Raw genomic sequence first — 17,257 nt, forward strand, 5'->3', positions numbered from 1 at the left:
ACAGTCAGAGTAGAGGATGCCCCAGAAGAAAAGCACATTGAACTGGCTGACAGCAGAAAGTTTAGAATAGATGCCATTTGCCTAGAATTGGAAGTGCGCAGCTGAAAGGTTTGTTTCCATGTACAGTAGTTTTAAAATGTTTGGATATAAGTTATTGATGTATGACAAAGAGACACATTATACTTCCTCTCTAGCAGAAGCAGCCATCCAGTCATGAATGTCATTTACTGTGCAGGGCTCTCTCTTTGCTACTCCTACAACACATTTTTTGTCGCTATTTATAATAAACCCACAACCAGTTAAAAATAACCTCCCACATTTAGTGTTTAATGTGTTTATTAATGAGACCATACTTGGAATTTCATTGCTTCAGTTCTGCCTGCACTTACTATTTTTGGGAAGATGTATCACAGAGCAGATGGACAGGGTGGCAGATATCGTATTTTATTTATTAACATGGAAAATACTGTGAACTAAATTTCTGTAAAAATAAAAATGGGATACCAGGATGCAACTGCCTATGATAATTCTAAGGGCCCTATATCACTCATCTAGGACACGCAATAAGGAGTTCTACTATGGATATAATTTGGTGGCAGAAAACTCACTAGTTATTGGAGAAAAGCCAAATTCTATAAATTGTAAGAAGGAGAGCTCCAAGAGCCTAGGCGCTGATTCTAGAGAGTTGCACCAGAGGAAACTTAACACATTCTAAAATACTGCCTGGAATCAGTGTTCTCACCACAAGTGGCTTTGCACAAGCTTTCCTCACTCAGCTCTTGCCACAGAGAAACCATTACTCCTCATCAGCCCAGCATCAGATTCATGTGTAGGAGGCAAGTCAGCAGAAACAGCATGTTACTTTGGGGGGAAAAGAGGGGAGGAAAGGAGGCAGGGTGTTGGAAGGATGAACATCAGCTGTCTGAGATGGAAAGAAGGAACTTTAAGGAGTGATTCAGAAAGAAATGTAAATTTTGTTCATTTAGTTCATCTCTCCAGAAATAAGGATTGTCTTCCTTTCTTCTCTTAACATTTTTCTACCTTTTGATCAATCCTGTTTTGCACTGCTCTCTCAAACTGAACCTAAAAGTATGCAATAAGAATTTTATAATTTATAGGCAGACTCCATGACTTTCTCTGACTCTGCAAATCTCTATGCTCAGAATTATTTGCAACGTCAAAAAATAGAGGCTGGGGTGGAAAATGTAGCTCTGCATAAAAAGGATTCTTCCTTTTTAGACCTACTCAAGATTTCTAGAAGGAAAACTCTACACCATTATCAATGAAATTAACATATCTCAGCATATTTTTAGATCTTGGATTTGAGAATCAAGCCACATTCTTCCTTGCATAAGCATCAGTACTTGTAATCCTGAAGAAATAATTATGTTATAGAACAGTTAATGGAAAATTGAGGTATAAGTGGTGTAAAGATTAAAAAAAAAAAAAAAAAGTGACTCCAAGAGCCCAAGACTCCAAGAGGTTTGAGGTGTATCAGAGAGGATATGCTCTTCAGTAGGAGTGCAACATCAGTGTTCCAGAAAATCATGCATCTTATCATGCTTCGGGTTGGATACTCAACATCTGAAATGTTTTTGCCTACATTAAGTGCCATTAAACACAAAAACTTTGTACTAATACAGTCACACTACTATAAAAAATATTAGTTAACATTCCTAATTTTGGAAATTCTTGACCTCTGTTCAATAAAGTAGATCATTGATTTTAAGTTTGAAAAAGGATATCTAATAAAGCTGTGATCAATACTTCATTAACCTCAGAAGCAGTTCAGGTTGACAACTTAATGTCATAATATGCATTAGATGATATTGAACATGTTACGACATTTCTCATTCCCTTATCATATAGAAAAGTGACATTTTCAAGGCAATGAACAACTCATCTACAACCACTCTTTTTTTCTCCAGTACCGTCTGTCAAGCCTACCCATACATTCCTATATTTGACATAAAATCGACACCACATGCATGGGAAAATGGGCAGATATTCAAGCTTTTGTTTCTGGCAACTGATACAATTACTTTCATGCCAAAAGGAAGGGGTGGAATTTTTTCCTGGAGGGCTTTTCCAGTTCTTCCAGGTATACATTTCTTCTCAGGAGGATTATCCTAAAACAAACACTTTTCCCCTTCCCAGATTAAAAAAACATTTTGTGTTTGTATCTGACAGGTGAATGCCAACATCTAATGTCTGTGGCTTTTGGGGTTGTTTTGGCATTCTACAAGCTATCGCCCACATTCACCCAAACATTTTTCCTGCTGAAGTCACCTACCTGCTCTGCTTATGTGGCACAGCTGACCCTGTCTTTCAGTGCTATGTATTTTGAAGACACATGTCCCGAGATGATGATGTATGAACCATTAATGGGGTTCCTCCCACACTTCATCTTCAATATACAATAGAAATATCACAGAGGAAAAGCCACTCCCAAGCAATGGAAAAACATATCTTTGTCAACGTCACAGTATTAAATTGCTCTTTTATTTAACTGGTGGTTTAAACAATGGCAGAAACAATTGTTAAAGCAACTTACCTCCATTAATGGCAACTTCCCCCAGGCAGTTATTTGGCACTTTAGGAGCACAGCGTTTGTGACAATTGAACCTACAGTCTGGTAAGAAAAAGTAATGCAGTAAAATTATTTCTCTTTTTCTGTGACACAATTATATTTTTCCTGCTGTCCAGCCTATAAATGTCAAGCCCTGTCATTTCACTAATATAAAGTTAACTTGATGTGTCCAGAGAGCGTTAGCCTGGCTGCACGCCATTTGCCAGTGGAACTTGCAGGATAAACGCACCAGAAGCTTCCCTGAGGGGAAAGGAAAGCATTACTTAGTCAGGGCAACTGGGTGGAGGCTTTAGCCGGAGGAGTTGAGGATGCTAGACTCACCTAGGGGAGCAATCTGGAAACCTCTGTGCTTGGCTGAAAGGCCAGCCTTGTTCTTCCAGTTAGAGAGTCAGATCAGCTGCAATGTATCCACTGCAGCTTAAAAACCTGACTACATATCAAATACTGAAGACTGAAAACTGAAGCAGCAGAATCCTAGACAGCAATTATAAATGAGAAGACATTTGTTCTTTACATCACTACATATTCTTAATTTGGTGTTTTTAGCTTGCTTTTAGTGCAGGGCTCCTTCAATACTTTCTTTCTTTTCCAGGTATTTTTATTTCACTCTGCCTTTCCTTCATTGCATATTGATAAATAGCACTTTTCTAGATGGCATTTAAACTGTTTTCTTTTAACTGTTTTCTATTTTGCTTAAACCAAGAGCAGTAACATATTAACACAGCTGGGAAAGCAAAGGGTGAGGAAGGATAAAATATACTAGGGATGCCTATATCCGTAGCTTGTAATTATTTAACTTTAGATTGATTCAAAAGCCAACTGAGATACAGCAGTGCCAAATTCCAGGTAAATATTATTTTTAAATCTGGTTAATATTTGCTTATGTCACTGAAATTCAAAGTGAACTGAAACAGATGATGCCTTTATACGGATCTTGCTTTGGTGAAATCACATCAGAATCACATCCTTAAGTTAAATTAACACCACTTTGAATTTTTGCAGGGTATTAGTTTAAGGCAGCCGCACTGATAAATATATACTGGTTAACTTATTCACTGCATATACACTGATGAATTTTATGAAAGTTATTCTTTATTTTAATAAAAGGTGTTTTTAAGGACCTGTTGGCCAAACATCCACTAACATCTTAGCATAGACAATACTTTGCATTTATAGGCATTCTAGCTGGCTATGGTGAACCAGTAGTCTCGGCTACTATCTGAATAGCTTGATTTACTTCGGCTCCTGCTAAGGAGACTTAAGATCACATTAGTCAGAATGAACTGAGAAACATGCTTTTATATTCTCATATAAGCTCTTCTTTTATTTCCATTATGTCCCACCCTCAAAACCCTGAGTTACTGAGACTCATGCACTCGCTTCAGTTCAAGTATAAGACTTCGCAGACTGAAAACAATGAAAATTAAGAATATAGTGCTTTGTGTTAGCTATTTTGCCATAACTGCCTGTGTGCACGCTCTTGCCTAGTGCCAAATGTAAGATAATTTACCCCTAAATGACAAAGATGTGTGCTACCTCAAAGGTACCCCAGGGTAAGAATAGTCATGAAGCCAGCTCCTGTAGAACCACAATTATTGTAATTTTAATCCCAGCTTAATCCAGTGTAAATTGTTTGTAAATCTACACCAAGACAGTTTAGTGAATAAATCTTGAGCAATGCTACATAGTAACTACTTAAATGCTAATTTACTAATTTTAATATATTTAGCTTTTATGTTCCTAAAGCGAGTTTACTATTTGATTCCTGCAAATTGCTAACATGAGCAAGAAAAGCTAATCAAGGTACCAACAAAGAAATAAACTTAGCATATATTAATCTTAAACTATACTTATAGCTTTATTTAAATCATGAAGTATGGATAATGAAGATAAAGCCTGTGAAAAATTATTTCACTATGAAAATTCTAATTTATTTCAGGTTGTAAAGTGTTATTCAGCACACCATTTATCACACTTACCTTTGCACTGCAAGCCCTGTCTAAAAAGCCCTTTGAGAAGCTTCTTACAGTACTGGCAAACTGTTGGACGTGTGTAAGAGTGGATGACAAAAGTGTGAGGCACTTTAACCTTGGAAAGCAAGATCTTGTCAAGCTGAATTGGTCGTCCAATGTAGGACTGTGAGTTTGATCTCTTCTCTCTCCCAGTGAATGATTCCGATGGTGACTTTTGCTGCAAAATACATTAAAAAAAAATCTGAGATAATCATGGTTCATTCATTTTTAAAAGAATATCATATTCACACATACTTGCTTCAAGAACAGTAAATCATCTGTCATAAAAACTAATGTAGGTGCTTCTAAACACTAATAGAACACACAACATACCCCTCTCTGAGCCTGCTTTTGAAAAATTGGAATGGTATCAAATGATATCTCTGCCAACACTCATATCATACATTTCATGATATATAGGCGAAAGTTTTTCATTTAAAATAAATTTGTGATCAAAATGAAAATATTAACTAAAAATTTATCTAAAGAGTATTTTGCTTTCCAATAAAAACATGTATGCCCACTTTTTCCTCTTATATTTTGTTTTATCCCCAAAGTAATTTTGAAAGGCAATATTTTTTGTGCAAACATTAAAAAGAAAATTATTACCTTGATCTACATACATGCAAGCTTTTGAGATCAGTATTTTCGATCACCTTTATTTATAATTTTTACTATCACTAACCTTACTGTTATTTAGATTATGCCTGACAGACCAGAACAGGTATTTTAATATGTGTTTATAAGCATGTATGGAGTGAGAAACACTAAGGTATGGAATCAAAAGAATTCCTGAAAGAAATGAGTTACATTATTTGTTAGCTAAATTCATTCCAATGTGAATATGATAATTATAGCAGAAAATGACTGACCCAGAAAACTGCCTCCCGCTAAGACCTGGCCTTGAGAGACAACCAAACTACACTCACAGTTAAGATGGAAAGAAGAAAATAAGTGACAAGATGCAGCTTGATCATTTAAAACTCAGCATGTCGCCTGTCATTTGGACGAGACCTGGTAACTCAAGGCTAGAAAATGAGTTTTTCATTCTCTAGTGAAGCTGAAGCTTCAGACTGGCCTAACCTGATAAGCTGTTTTGTTTCAAACTAATGATGCTATAGCAAATTCTCCATCTGAGATGACTGATTATTATTATTTCCTGGTCACCAAAACATAAAAATACATTTCTACATGCTTCTGTCTGAGACTCTTGGAGTAAACAGGCATTTGAAAGTCACTTTGATGGTAGAACTTGAGCAATTTTAGGCTTTGCCTTCTCAGGGTATTTGCCAACCAAAAAAACCAAGTCTCTTGCTTCTGAAAACCAGAGAGTTTTCTTACTGTGAACAGCAAAAGTTTTCTTTTGATTATGCTACAGAACTATCTGTCTTTCCAGAGAAGCATATGCAATAGATTTGCTGAACATTAGAGCTACCCTGATAATTGACAACAATCCCAACATCACATGCTTATTTATTTTAGAAATGCATTCCTGTCAAACCAAGAAGAAATATGCAAAATAAAATTGATTATCCAGTTACGTATGATCACCATAAATGAACTAGATTGAAACAAGTGTGGCAAAAGAAAGCATCTGTCTTTTCTTTATCACAAATGATACTGGAAAAGGTACAGGTAAATACTTTGATATTAAGTATTAACTTCTGGAATTTTAGCTCTTCCTGCTCTGTAAGCAGTTACACATATGAAAAAAATACTCTCAGTTTAGGATTATATTTATTTGATATCTTTCAATTAGTAACATTGGTGGTTATTATTTCCAAGGCAGATGATTGTACTAAGTTCCATGAAGTCAACATGAACAGGGCTTTGGATGGGAGGTTGGAAGCCCAGCGAGAAGGGAAGAATGGGCCAACATATGCAGCACAAACTCAGCGTGTGCAAGCTACCTGTAAATAACACGACTGGCACAACCCAGCACTTGTGGAAGAGACAAAGCTCAGAGAAGGAGCCAGAAAAACTGGCTCAGTCCTCTCAGGCTTCTCCTGTATGGAGGATAGGGACAATTTTGGTCCAGACTGATACTACTTGAATATTAATGCAATGCCTTACACCAGTCATTCATCCTTCAGCCCTGTACTACAGTCAGATATTTAGTTCTGAATCTACTGTTCGCAGCACAGGACTAAAACAGTTATATATAACACATTACATTTTGATATAGCTATTTTCTTTCTGAAGACAGTAATTCTTTAAAGGTTTGCCTTAACTCTAATCTGTCATCTCTAAGGCATTAGTCACAATACATTGCTATCTTCATCTTGAAAATAGACATTTTGGGGGACTTTTCACATGTAGTGACACTGCTCTTTTAAAATGTACTTTAATTGAAAAGGACAGATGGAATAGAGTAAGCATTTCTAAGGGGAAACAGTTATATTCAGTTTGTTTTCATTATGTCACTGCAACTAGAGCTCTCTCTTGATAAGCTTACTCTTGTCTAAAGTATGAATGATCCAACTGTCTCCTAACATCATGATGTCTCTTAGAGCCCTGCCTAATATCACCTAAAGTAAATCTGCTTTGTATTGTCATTCTTTGCCCTTGTTTTCCAAATTATTGCTAAATCAATACTTATTTGGGCAACTAAACACTGCTAAAAGCTTTATAAAAGTCCAAATAACTTATATCTAGTTACCTCATGCTCAAAGGATTTTAAGAAGCCAGTTTGGCAGTTTTTCCTCACTGAATGCCTTGCAGGTTTATAAACGTCAGTAGTGTTGCTTAAATGTACTAAGACTCATTTTAGGCATTTTTATAAGCGAGAGTGAGGCTTCCCTATAACAGTGGCTCTGACCGCTAAGATGGGCTACCTCGAGGTCTGATCAAATCTCAGGTGGGAATATGGGGTTGGGACTAATTATTTGCTATATTTGTTTCCTTCTCCAGTTTGATGGAGATGTTTTCAGTTTTGATGTGCTAGTATAGGCTTCCGGATTGTTCTGAGAAAATGTCAGGTAGGACAAAAAGTGAATTCTATGCGCTATACATTGACTCTGATCAAGGATGAATCCCTACTGAAAGATAGCTCTGCAGCAGTCATGCATCATGGCATCAGCCTTGGTCAAAATCCAAGTTAGCATTAAAAGAGCTTTTGTACTTTTGGTTATTAAACTTGTGTTTCTTGTAAATTTCTACCAGTCACAGCACAGTTAGTAATTTCTGAGATTTACTTCAAGTCATACTTCACATGGCTGCTGTGAAATATAAGGGAATAGGCGATTAATTACATTTTTGCTAGTAATTTACGTGTTCTCTACGGTTCAAGCTGTAGTGGATACAAAACAAAGGTAGACTATTGGAAGGTCTAATGTAGAAAGTCAGTCTTCTAGACTGACCCCTACCTTAATTTTATTAGCATGATTTTAATATTCAAAATGCTGCTGACATTTCTGTTAAAAATAACGTACAGAGAATGCATAACAAGCTCAATAACAAACAACAATTTCATCACCTTTGCCTCCAAATAATTGAAAAAAATAGGTAGGCCTAAGATCACTCAAACAAATTGACTGTAGAACATCACTGTCGGTTTTTTCTATTCACAGTCCTATTTACAGAAAAAAGATATTTCAGCTTTTCTTTGTCATTCTGCAGTCACTGGACTGCAGAATAGCAGTATAGCACACTGTGCAACACACTAGCAATTCTTAATTTACAGTGTCTTCAGATCAAGTAGGTGGTAAAGTTGAATGTCACCTTCTCCCATGCTAGAAAAGACATCGACAGGCATGGATCTGCTCTCCCTCTTGCATGCCCAGGCCTGACATGACGCACTCCCACTCTTCCCCTCTTCCGGCCTGAGGTAACGTTACCGTCTGCTTTTTCTCACTCCAGTAAATAGTAAGGGAAGGTAAGCTGAAAGACGGCAGCAGCAGCCAGACCGGTCACCCCACCAGTGATTGACTGATTAGGAGGAGGATTAACTCCTCCATCTTGCCAACGATGAGCTTCTCCTCCCAATACTACACAAAATCCCTAACTGTCAATATCTCTCAACTTTAATTCCCAGTACTCCCAGCATATAAGAACACAACAGAAAGGTGAGAAGTCAGGACTTCTTTGGAGAGAGGTCCAATAGAGCAAAAATATCAAGGACTGCTCTTTCCAACCAATAGTATTTTGCATTTGACCATAATGCAAAAGGATTCTTTCTGTTGATGGAGATTAGCAATTGTTTGTCACAATTTAAGGTCCCCGAAAGAAAAGGGAATTATCCTATTTTCACCATAAAAGCAAGAATCCCTTCTTCAGCTGGTGTGCCTGGTTTGTTAGAAAGATAGATTAGTTTTTCCTGGTAGTCAGCCAGACCACTGACTCAGCAAATCTGGAAGCTTCCCAGGAAATGATTGCTTAATTGGATTACACCATGGAAACTAACAGCCTGCGCTGCTCCAAACACTAAACAGTCCTTTATAACAATCATCCTAGCAAGGTATTCTACGTTTTAACAGATCAGAATATAATTTTCCAAGTGACTAACAAACACAAAGCATGTGCAGATATTTAACTGCATGGATGTCCAACCAAGCCAGGGAAACTGTTCACACCCAGAGACTTCAATTCAGTCATGCCTTAAATAATGAGAATATCAAACAAACTACAGTTTGGGCTTACTTTTTTGAAAAATCTTTTTTTTTCCTCCAAGAAGGGAGAGATGCCAAACTTTTCTCCAACATGAGCCATTCTGCTTATCTCTTGTTTTTATTAGCTGATGTCTTGCCTCTCATTCTTGTGCAATTTCCTCCATTGGTAGGAATGTATAAAAGCTCCTCTGTGCTTATTTTGGTGGACTTTGCTAAAAGCTACTCGAGAACACACCTACTTGTCTCTAGTAGGCAGAAGCACAAAGTCATTGTACAGAATCTTGTCAGTGCAGGAAGGAAACAGTCCTCCAAATGGTTGCTACCCAAAGATAAAAATCCCTCAGCAGGAGATTCTTCCAGTCTTTTTATGCTGTCCAAATCCTCTTCATTACCACACAGACTTAAGAAACTTGAATAAATACTCATCCTCTGCCAATGGATTGATTCAGCTGTTCTCTTGCCTGGGTGAGGTTGACTGTCTTCCAGCACCACCACTTCCACCCCTCCCAGGCACAGAAAGCAAAGAAACTTTAGGGAGGTGCTGAAGGGACTAATGGGAAGCAATATAAGCTGACTGACTGGATGGAGAATTGGTCTTTTGGGAACAGAGACAGGGACAGCCCTCCAATCCAACCACACAGACTAGCCTAAAATATAAAACAGACTGCTATTTCCCTGACTCATTTTAATAGGTTTCAATAGTCCTACTGAAAATCTCCCAGGGATTCTGATAAATGTTACTGGAAAGCTTTGCATTCTAGAGGAGTCAGAAAAGAAAAACTTTATTTTTGACATTTGATCATCTTATTTCAAATTATGCTTCCAGAAACACATTCAAGTCAGTAAATTTCACCCAAAATAGTACAGGCTGTACATCCTATACTTTCCTAAATATACATTTTTTCCAAAACTGTTCAAAAAGAAGTGCCGATCTTTTGCAGGCTTAATATATAAAATGTATTGTGAAATTATTCCTGTACATTACACTGAGTTATCCAGTCAAAAACTACACAGGTATTTCTACATTTTTTAAGCGTTTGCCAAAACAAAAGAAACAAACTATCATGAGCTACTTTATTTACTTGAACAATAAAGAATGATGACGTATATATAAAAAAAAAAAGCAAAAACATCTAGCCACATGATGTTTCAGTGTTGCATACTTGCTATAACATGTATTTCTTCCCTATCCTGAAGGCAGATGATAAAGCCTTAATATGTTCATGTACACATTTTTCACAGAAACCTACTGTCAAATGAGGTGCTATGTATCTATGTCACTGCAGAAACTACCATGCTTTTTATGCAATGTAAATGTTAACTTTCTTTTACAAACAAAATGATGTGACTGTAACTTAATGCTAGTCAGGGAAACAAATTTTCAATTAAATATAGTGAAATACCACACTTAAAACTGAATCAAGCGTGTTGTCTTTTGAGGCTTCTTACACTCTTCTCCTTAAGACAAGTGTATGATTTAATCCTGCAAGAACCATACTAAAGATACCTATGGTCTGAAAAAACACTTAAATGAACACATCAAAGAACTGACTTCAGTACAATCTGTTAACATTAAACTATCCACAGATGGAAATTATTATGTACCCTGCACCTCCTGCTCAGACATCAATGCCAGCAAACAGTGGTTTGAATGCTCTGTCTGTAACCTGCTTTATTTTGTAAAGTAACAAGAAACAATTACTGGCTTTCAGCAGTAGTTATGTGACTACATTAACTTCTCAGGCAGAGTCAGGGATTTCCCAGAACGAAAGCACTTTGTTGGCAAAGGAGTTGCTAGTGACTGCAGGCATATTAGGATTTATGTAGAATGAAGCTTTTTTTCTGCATCTCACAGACATAATTTTTTCAACAATATTAGGTTTAGTTTGATCTTCTATAGTATGTTTCATAATTTTAAGTATAATAATTTTAAGTATAATAATTTTAAGTAATGAATAATTTTAATATAAGTATCTTCCACTACTAGAATGGCCACACTATAAGCAAGGCTCAGCAGCTCAGTTGTGCCTAATGTATAGAACTAATAATAAAAAAAGGCACATACCATGATACAAAAGTGGTGTAGCCAAGATATAATACAAAATAAAACACTTCAGACTTGTAATGGACAGCTGAAGTCTAGAGAAACCAGCTTGATGAGGCTTGGCTACAGGGAGGGAGCTGTTGGGCATTAGGATGTTATCAGTGCAGAAATTTAAAGTTATATATTAGAAGGGAAAGCATCACTGAACAAGTAGAGAAAACAGACTGCTTTGAAGGCTTACTCAGAATACAAACATAAGGTTCTTTTACCATTTCAGAAGACCCAGTGCCAACATGGAGGATATTTCAGAGAGGTTAGGAAAGTAAAATGTGTGCTGCAGATTTTTTTTATTTTATTTTTTTTTAAGATATGTGCAAACACTTGTGTTAGTACTCAGAAACTATGAAAACAGCTTTGAGTGTATGTTTGCTTAGGCATGGCATGCACTCCTAAAGAATTCTTATTGCCACAACATCAGAGCAACTAAGAGACCTCAGTTTAAGCTGTGGAGACTTATGTGAAGGATTGTAGGCTGATATCTGTTAGCTGAAGCTCTCAGAAGTAGGTTCTGGACCCTTTTCAGCTTCTTTGGGCTTAAAGAACTTAGTGTATTCAGCAGCTGGATCTACTCCCAGCAACTGGTGAGCTGCCAGCAGAGGAGGAGGGGGAAGATAGGCAAAGCTTCACTAGATTTTTAAGAGTTCAGAGCTATCCCACGATTTGAATGTCTTTCTTATGAATAAAATAGAGTATCTAAGTATACTTGGTAATTACTTGAGGACAAGAATAACTTAAGCCTCTCTTCTCTTCCAAGTTGAAGAACCAAATACCGATAAAACCTTTTCAGGGGATCAGGGTTCACCAAGAAGTTGCATCAAAAAACATCACCACACATGGCATACACAAAATTGCAGGAAATGCACATCTTAAGTTGTTTACCATTTTCTCTTCTAGCTATCTTCTTAGATATTTGGCAAAGATTAGGTGCAAAATTAATATAATATCTAATACTTCCCTAAATATACACTTTTTTAACTTTAAATAATTGTCTCAATCATCATTTTGATCTCATCTTGCTGTGATGAACTTCTGAAGCAACTATATTCAGGCACTGAGAGCTGAGAAGCTTTAATATAGCTTTAATCACTGCTTTCATAACATTCCTGTGCAATATAAAAAAATTCACATCTTTCTTTGTCAATAGTAACGTACTATGTCAGAGCTTTTAGTTCTAAACACCATCAACAGGCTACATTACTGTTTCCATTTAAACAAGAGCAAAACATCTACATCCCCTTATAAGCTGGAGTCCATTGTCCACTGTTCCTACATCGTAATAGTCACATCAATCTGCCTTTTATTACATAAAACATACTTTAAGCATAAAGTGTCTTCGTATGGATGTGATCACCTCCGTAAGGCCTATTTATGTTGCTAAACTACCACTACTGCGACAAGAAATCCTACAGTATTATTTAGTGCATGACAGCTACATGGACTACCACTACGGTATGCACAGCAATGCGTAATGTAGGCCATTTACAAATTCACCTTCTGCATCCCAGAACATTTTAATTTAGGGTTCAGCTGAACTTTGAATTTCATAGATTTGTAATGCCTTAAGGACAAAAGGGAACTACACTTTTAATATTTTTTGTTTGGTTGTTCTTTACCTTTAATAAGTATTAATATTTTAAATAATTGTACAAAAACAAGTTAACTAAATCATGGTACCTGTAGAATTAATTTATAGTCATATTTTAATATTTAACTTTCAATGTCAGGTTCATTTTGAGTTCTTGATTCTCAGTCTCTCCAGTGTGATGAAGCTAGAACATAGGGGTGAATCTGGCCCAAAAGTACTTAGTTTAAACTTTATTTAAGATTGATTTAGCTCACAGGATATATTTTAAACTTTAATGAACGATTTTAATAACGTCTTGATTTTGGGCTACAAAAAACTTCAAGTAGCACTCCCCAAAATAGCATAGGGATTTTTATTAAACAAATGAGGACACTGAAGAGCAGTGATCATAGCTCAGACAGGAATGTGCATGTACATCAGTGGAGCATGCATGGATAACTAGGAGATGACGGGAAGAGAAAATAACTATGAGTGGTATTAATTCAGAATTAACTGAAGTGTCCATCCTCAAGAATAAATATTAATTTTGCCCCTGAGGAACTTCACTCTAATGAACTCGAATGTATCCATTAGAGAAGGACTTCTCTGTAATTAAAGTTGGCTTAAGGCACAGACAAAGCTGCTCTCAGTTGTGACACCCTTCTTTAAGCCTTCCCTCAGGGCTCCTTCTTTCTGGTCCAAGGAGTCCAGGAGGCATACAAGCTCCAAAAGCACTGGAACCGGGAAAAGGAGATGTGTTTTCTTCTCTCTGCCCGTGGGAAAAGAAGGCTTCATGGAATGTGAATTTCTTAGTCAATGGAAATCAGGATTCTCTATTTCAGAGGAGTAAGAGAAATGAGTGACTATATTAAGGGCTGAGAGGGAGGAAGAAAGAGGAAAGAGCCATCCAGAACTTAAAACAATTCCCTCCCAGAGACTCTGCTGTCCTAGTTCTGCAAAATCACTTTTCCCTATATAGCGAAGAAGCCTCAAGCCAACTCTGCATATAGTGAATTTGCAGAGGCAGTCAACACCTAACGTTCCATATTCTATTAGTACTACCTAAATGACTTTTCTAAATAAAATGAAGTAAATTACTTTGTAAAAATTAATTACTAATTCTGTATCGAAAAGCATAATATGTAGATAACTACATAATACTCCACTTACCTGTACCTCATAAGACACAGCATTCATTTTTAAATGCAAAACTCAGTTAGGCTTTTTCTGAGAAATCGTTGGCAACGTGTTTAAAAAATTACCTTAACGCATCAACATTCATCACTTTTGGAGGAATGAATAAAACTTACCAAAGTAATGAAAACATTTATAACATAGAAATAAAATGGTGTTGTGTCATAATAATGTATTTTAAAGCAAAAAAATTGACTGTAAATTTTTTTCTGTTTTTACAAAAGAAACATTATTTTGTTTTTCTCCAAATAATATCTATGGTTTTTTTGAAGACTACTTTAAGTAACTATTAATTTAGTGCAATCCATCACTGTCTGGAATGATGGATTCATCTTTTTCAAACAGCACATACTTAGAATAAAGTTATGTTCAATATTATAAAGACTCTATTCTATATATGCTTGTTTATATTGTTTTAAGGCCATTCTGTGAAATAATACTTCTAGGGTATGTTGCTTAGGTACTTTATAATAAGAACACATGTAGGAAGAAATAAAGTTTTTTTTTTTAAAGAAATAGAAATTTGGCCATGACAATCTTCAGTTCAGCGTGACACAGTATTCCTCAGATTAAGTATCTAGTATTTCTAAAAAGGAAAATATTTGCAAAGCCTGCTGCCTTTCTCTGGCTGCATATTAAATATATACTGCAAGGGAAAGATGCCAAGATTTCACAGTTTAAAAAATTTTTGCAACTTATAACACTGAACAAACTTATTGGGAAAAAACCATACTGAAAGCCAAAGAGGACAACCTTTGACATGTAGCATCCATTATAAAAACATAGAAATATGGTTTTCTCTTTAAGATAGATTGATACTCTTTATAGTTATAACTTAGTTGTACACTGATTTTTCATATTTTTGTTTACTTCAGAACTGTAGAATCCTCGACTGATTTTATTGAATGCAACTGTATTCTGAAAAATAACTGCACTGCATTATGATATTATAAGTTTATTGCTAGTGAGTGCTGAAAGGTCAGACTTGCTCAGCTTAAAATAAAATGTTTATATTCTGTACTACTCCAGCAAATTCCCAGTGTTCTGAAAGTGAGGTTGAAATTCTCCTCCATTTTACTGGTGTATTAGCACCAATAAAAAGGACAATGGTCAAAGCAATGACATCTACCATGCCTAAGAAATTAAAGTGCCACTTCTGTATCAAAACATTTTAAATTTAAGAGGCTTTAGCTAATTTTACTTTTTAATATAGGCAGAATTATGACCTTCATTTTGGAATCTGGACTTTTTTTGGAGTTACGCACCAGATATACTCTTTCTAAAGGAAAAATAAAACAAATGCCTTTGAGTTCTGAAGATCATAAAGCACGAATCCAGATAAATTCCTGCATTTTTTCGTATTGATGCTAACTGATAATCAACAAAAGAGGATGTTCATGATATAGTATGACGGACAGCAGAGTAAATTTAGTACATACCTCATAGCCAGGGCTGACAGGAGACTGAGACAGGAAGTTGGAAAGAAGGAAAACAGAACAAAGAAATAAGAAAAAAAAAGACAGAAAATAATGTTACTTTGGAAGCAAGCATGAATGTGCTATTATTTCATAATTTCATTCTATGTTATAGAATGTAAAAGAATTGCATTTGAGCTATGAAAGGTAGAAATCTGGGTTACCTAGCATCCTCCTAGAATTCCACATTTTTAGCATTTCTCTTTGGTGAGTTGTACACTACTAATAAGTTAAGAAGGAAAAAAAAAGATATTTTAATCTTTGGATCAAGAGTTTTAAAGCTGCCTTTAAATATAGTCCCCAGTCAATTTTCAGCTCAAATGAAAGACTTTATTGGCTAATGCAGACATATTTATACCAAACTGAAGCTATGTCTGTATGTGGTAGTTTCCTATGAAAGGATAATTAAAGTACTGTTTGCAGGATTCCACATTATCCTGTCTCAAAGATTTTTCAAATGCTGTAACTTCATAAGTAGAAAGATATTCTCTTTTTCCAGCAGCCAGACTTATAAGCTAAATTTAACACTGCAAGCTAACGTTGGCTTCTTTCTCTTTCACACAACATCAACAATAAAGATTCTGAAATCATAACTCTGTTAACAATTCCATCTATGAAACATCTCCAGGAACTCATTCTTTCTCAAACACTCTGACTCTGCACAGTAAATAGAGGTAAAAATAACATTTATTTTGGTCATATTTGAATAAGTGGCAGATCTCTGATTTAATTCAGTGACCCCATGCAGCAGTTATGTTCTGCTATCAGTGACTCAATAAAGTGCCCTGCCAATAAAAACAATAATAGTGAATGATGCAGTTTTGTGGACAAGGATGATGTCTTTTAGTATATTCGCACAAACGCTAGAAGAATGAAACACATTCCAAAGTGCATGCTTTGATTGATACCACAGCATAAACTGCAATAAAACTTATCTCATGAGCACTGCAAAAGAATGGAGTCCAAAGGACAGATTTGACATATGAGACCTGACAAAGCTTATGCACACTTAAAAAAAGAGGGGGAAAAAAAGAAAACTATTCAATGCAAAAAAACAAAACAAAAAACAGGTAGAAGCATTATCTGAGATCACTTCTGAAAATTTGGTAAATTACACCAGGATTTCCAGAAATAAAGATGAAATCTGAAAGCTATCTGTTTAGTTTCTCTAGGCTTAAGCCTGTGACTTTCTGTAAACATATTTTCTTTCTCTCTGTGTGTGCAAATGCACACTAGCATATGTGCGTGTGGGTGCACATGTGTGAAGTTCTGAATCATCAGCTTGAATACACTGATGATTACGACTTCTTAGAGAAGTATAGTCTGCAGTATGTATGAAACTTACTGTATTTCTTCACTGGAAAACTCCCACTGATAATTTTAATATTTGCAAAAGCAGACTTAAAATACATGTCTTTGCAAAACATGTATTTAATATAAAGAATATATCAGCTACCACCAGAGTCCTACAGTTAAAAAGGTTTTCAAAATGAAAATTTTTTGTTATCTTGAAACTGTACAGCATGTGGTGTCTATTTATACAGAGTATATGAAGGCTCTCACCCATACGACATTTTTAACCACAATGCCAGAAGCAATTCAGAATGAGGGCTGGGCTTCCTCATAATTTTATTTTGTATTGGCCTGAATAAGTCAGCATTTGAAAAACAAACTTCTGAGAATTATGAATAATCTATGAAGATTTGTTGCT

The 17,257-nt window shown here is 35.9% G+C and overlaps 1 protein-coding gene across 4 annotated transcripts in view; it reads right to left on the reverse strand.

The window, feature by feature from the left end:
- Positions 1–17,257, reverse strand: part of PRKD1 (protein kinase D1) — a 156,857-nt gene that overhangs the window by 32,763 nt on the left and 106,837 nt on the right. For 3 of the 4 annotated variants that reach the window (XM_013940461.2, XM_013940460.2, XM_013940462.2), the window contains exons 5-7: positions 15,511–15,534; positions 4,570–4,780; positions 2,555–2,632 (exon numbers count right to left, since the gene is read on the reverse strand). In XM_013940461.2, coding sequence (XP_013795915.2) covers positions 2,555–2,632; positions 4,570–4,780; positions 15,511–15,534 — 313 coding nt within the window. The remainder of the gene's footprint in view (positions 1–2,554; positions 2,633–4,569; positions 4,781–15,510; positions 15,535–17,257) is intronic. The other variant, XM_013940463.2, reaches the window with a different exon arrangement.

The sequence above is a fragment of the Apteryx mantelli genome, chromosome 4, assembly GCF_036417845.1.
Source record: "Apteryx mantelli isolate bAptMan1 chromosome 4, bAptMan1.hap1, whole genome shotgun sequence".
NCBI lineage: Eukaryota > Metazoa > Chordata > Aves > Apterygiformes > Apterygidae > Apteryx > Apteryx mantelli.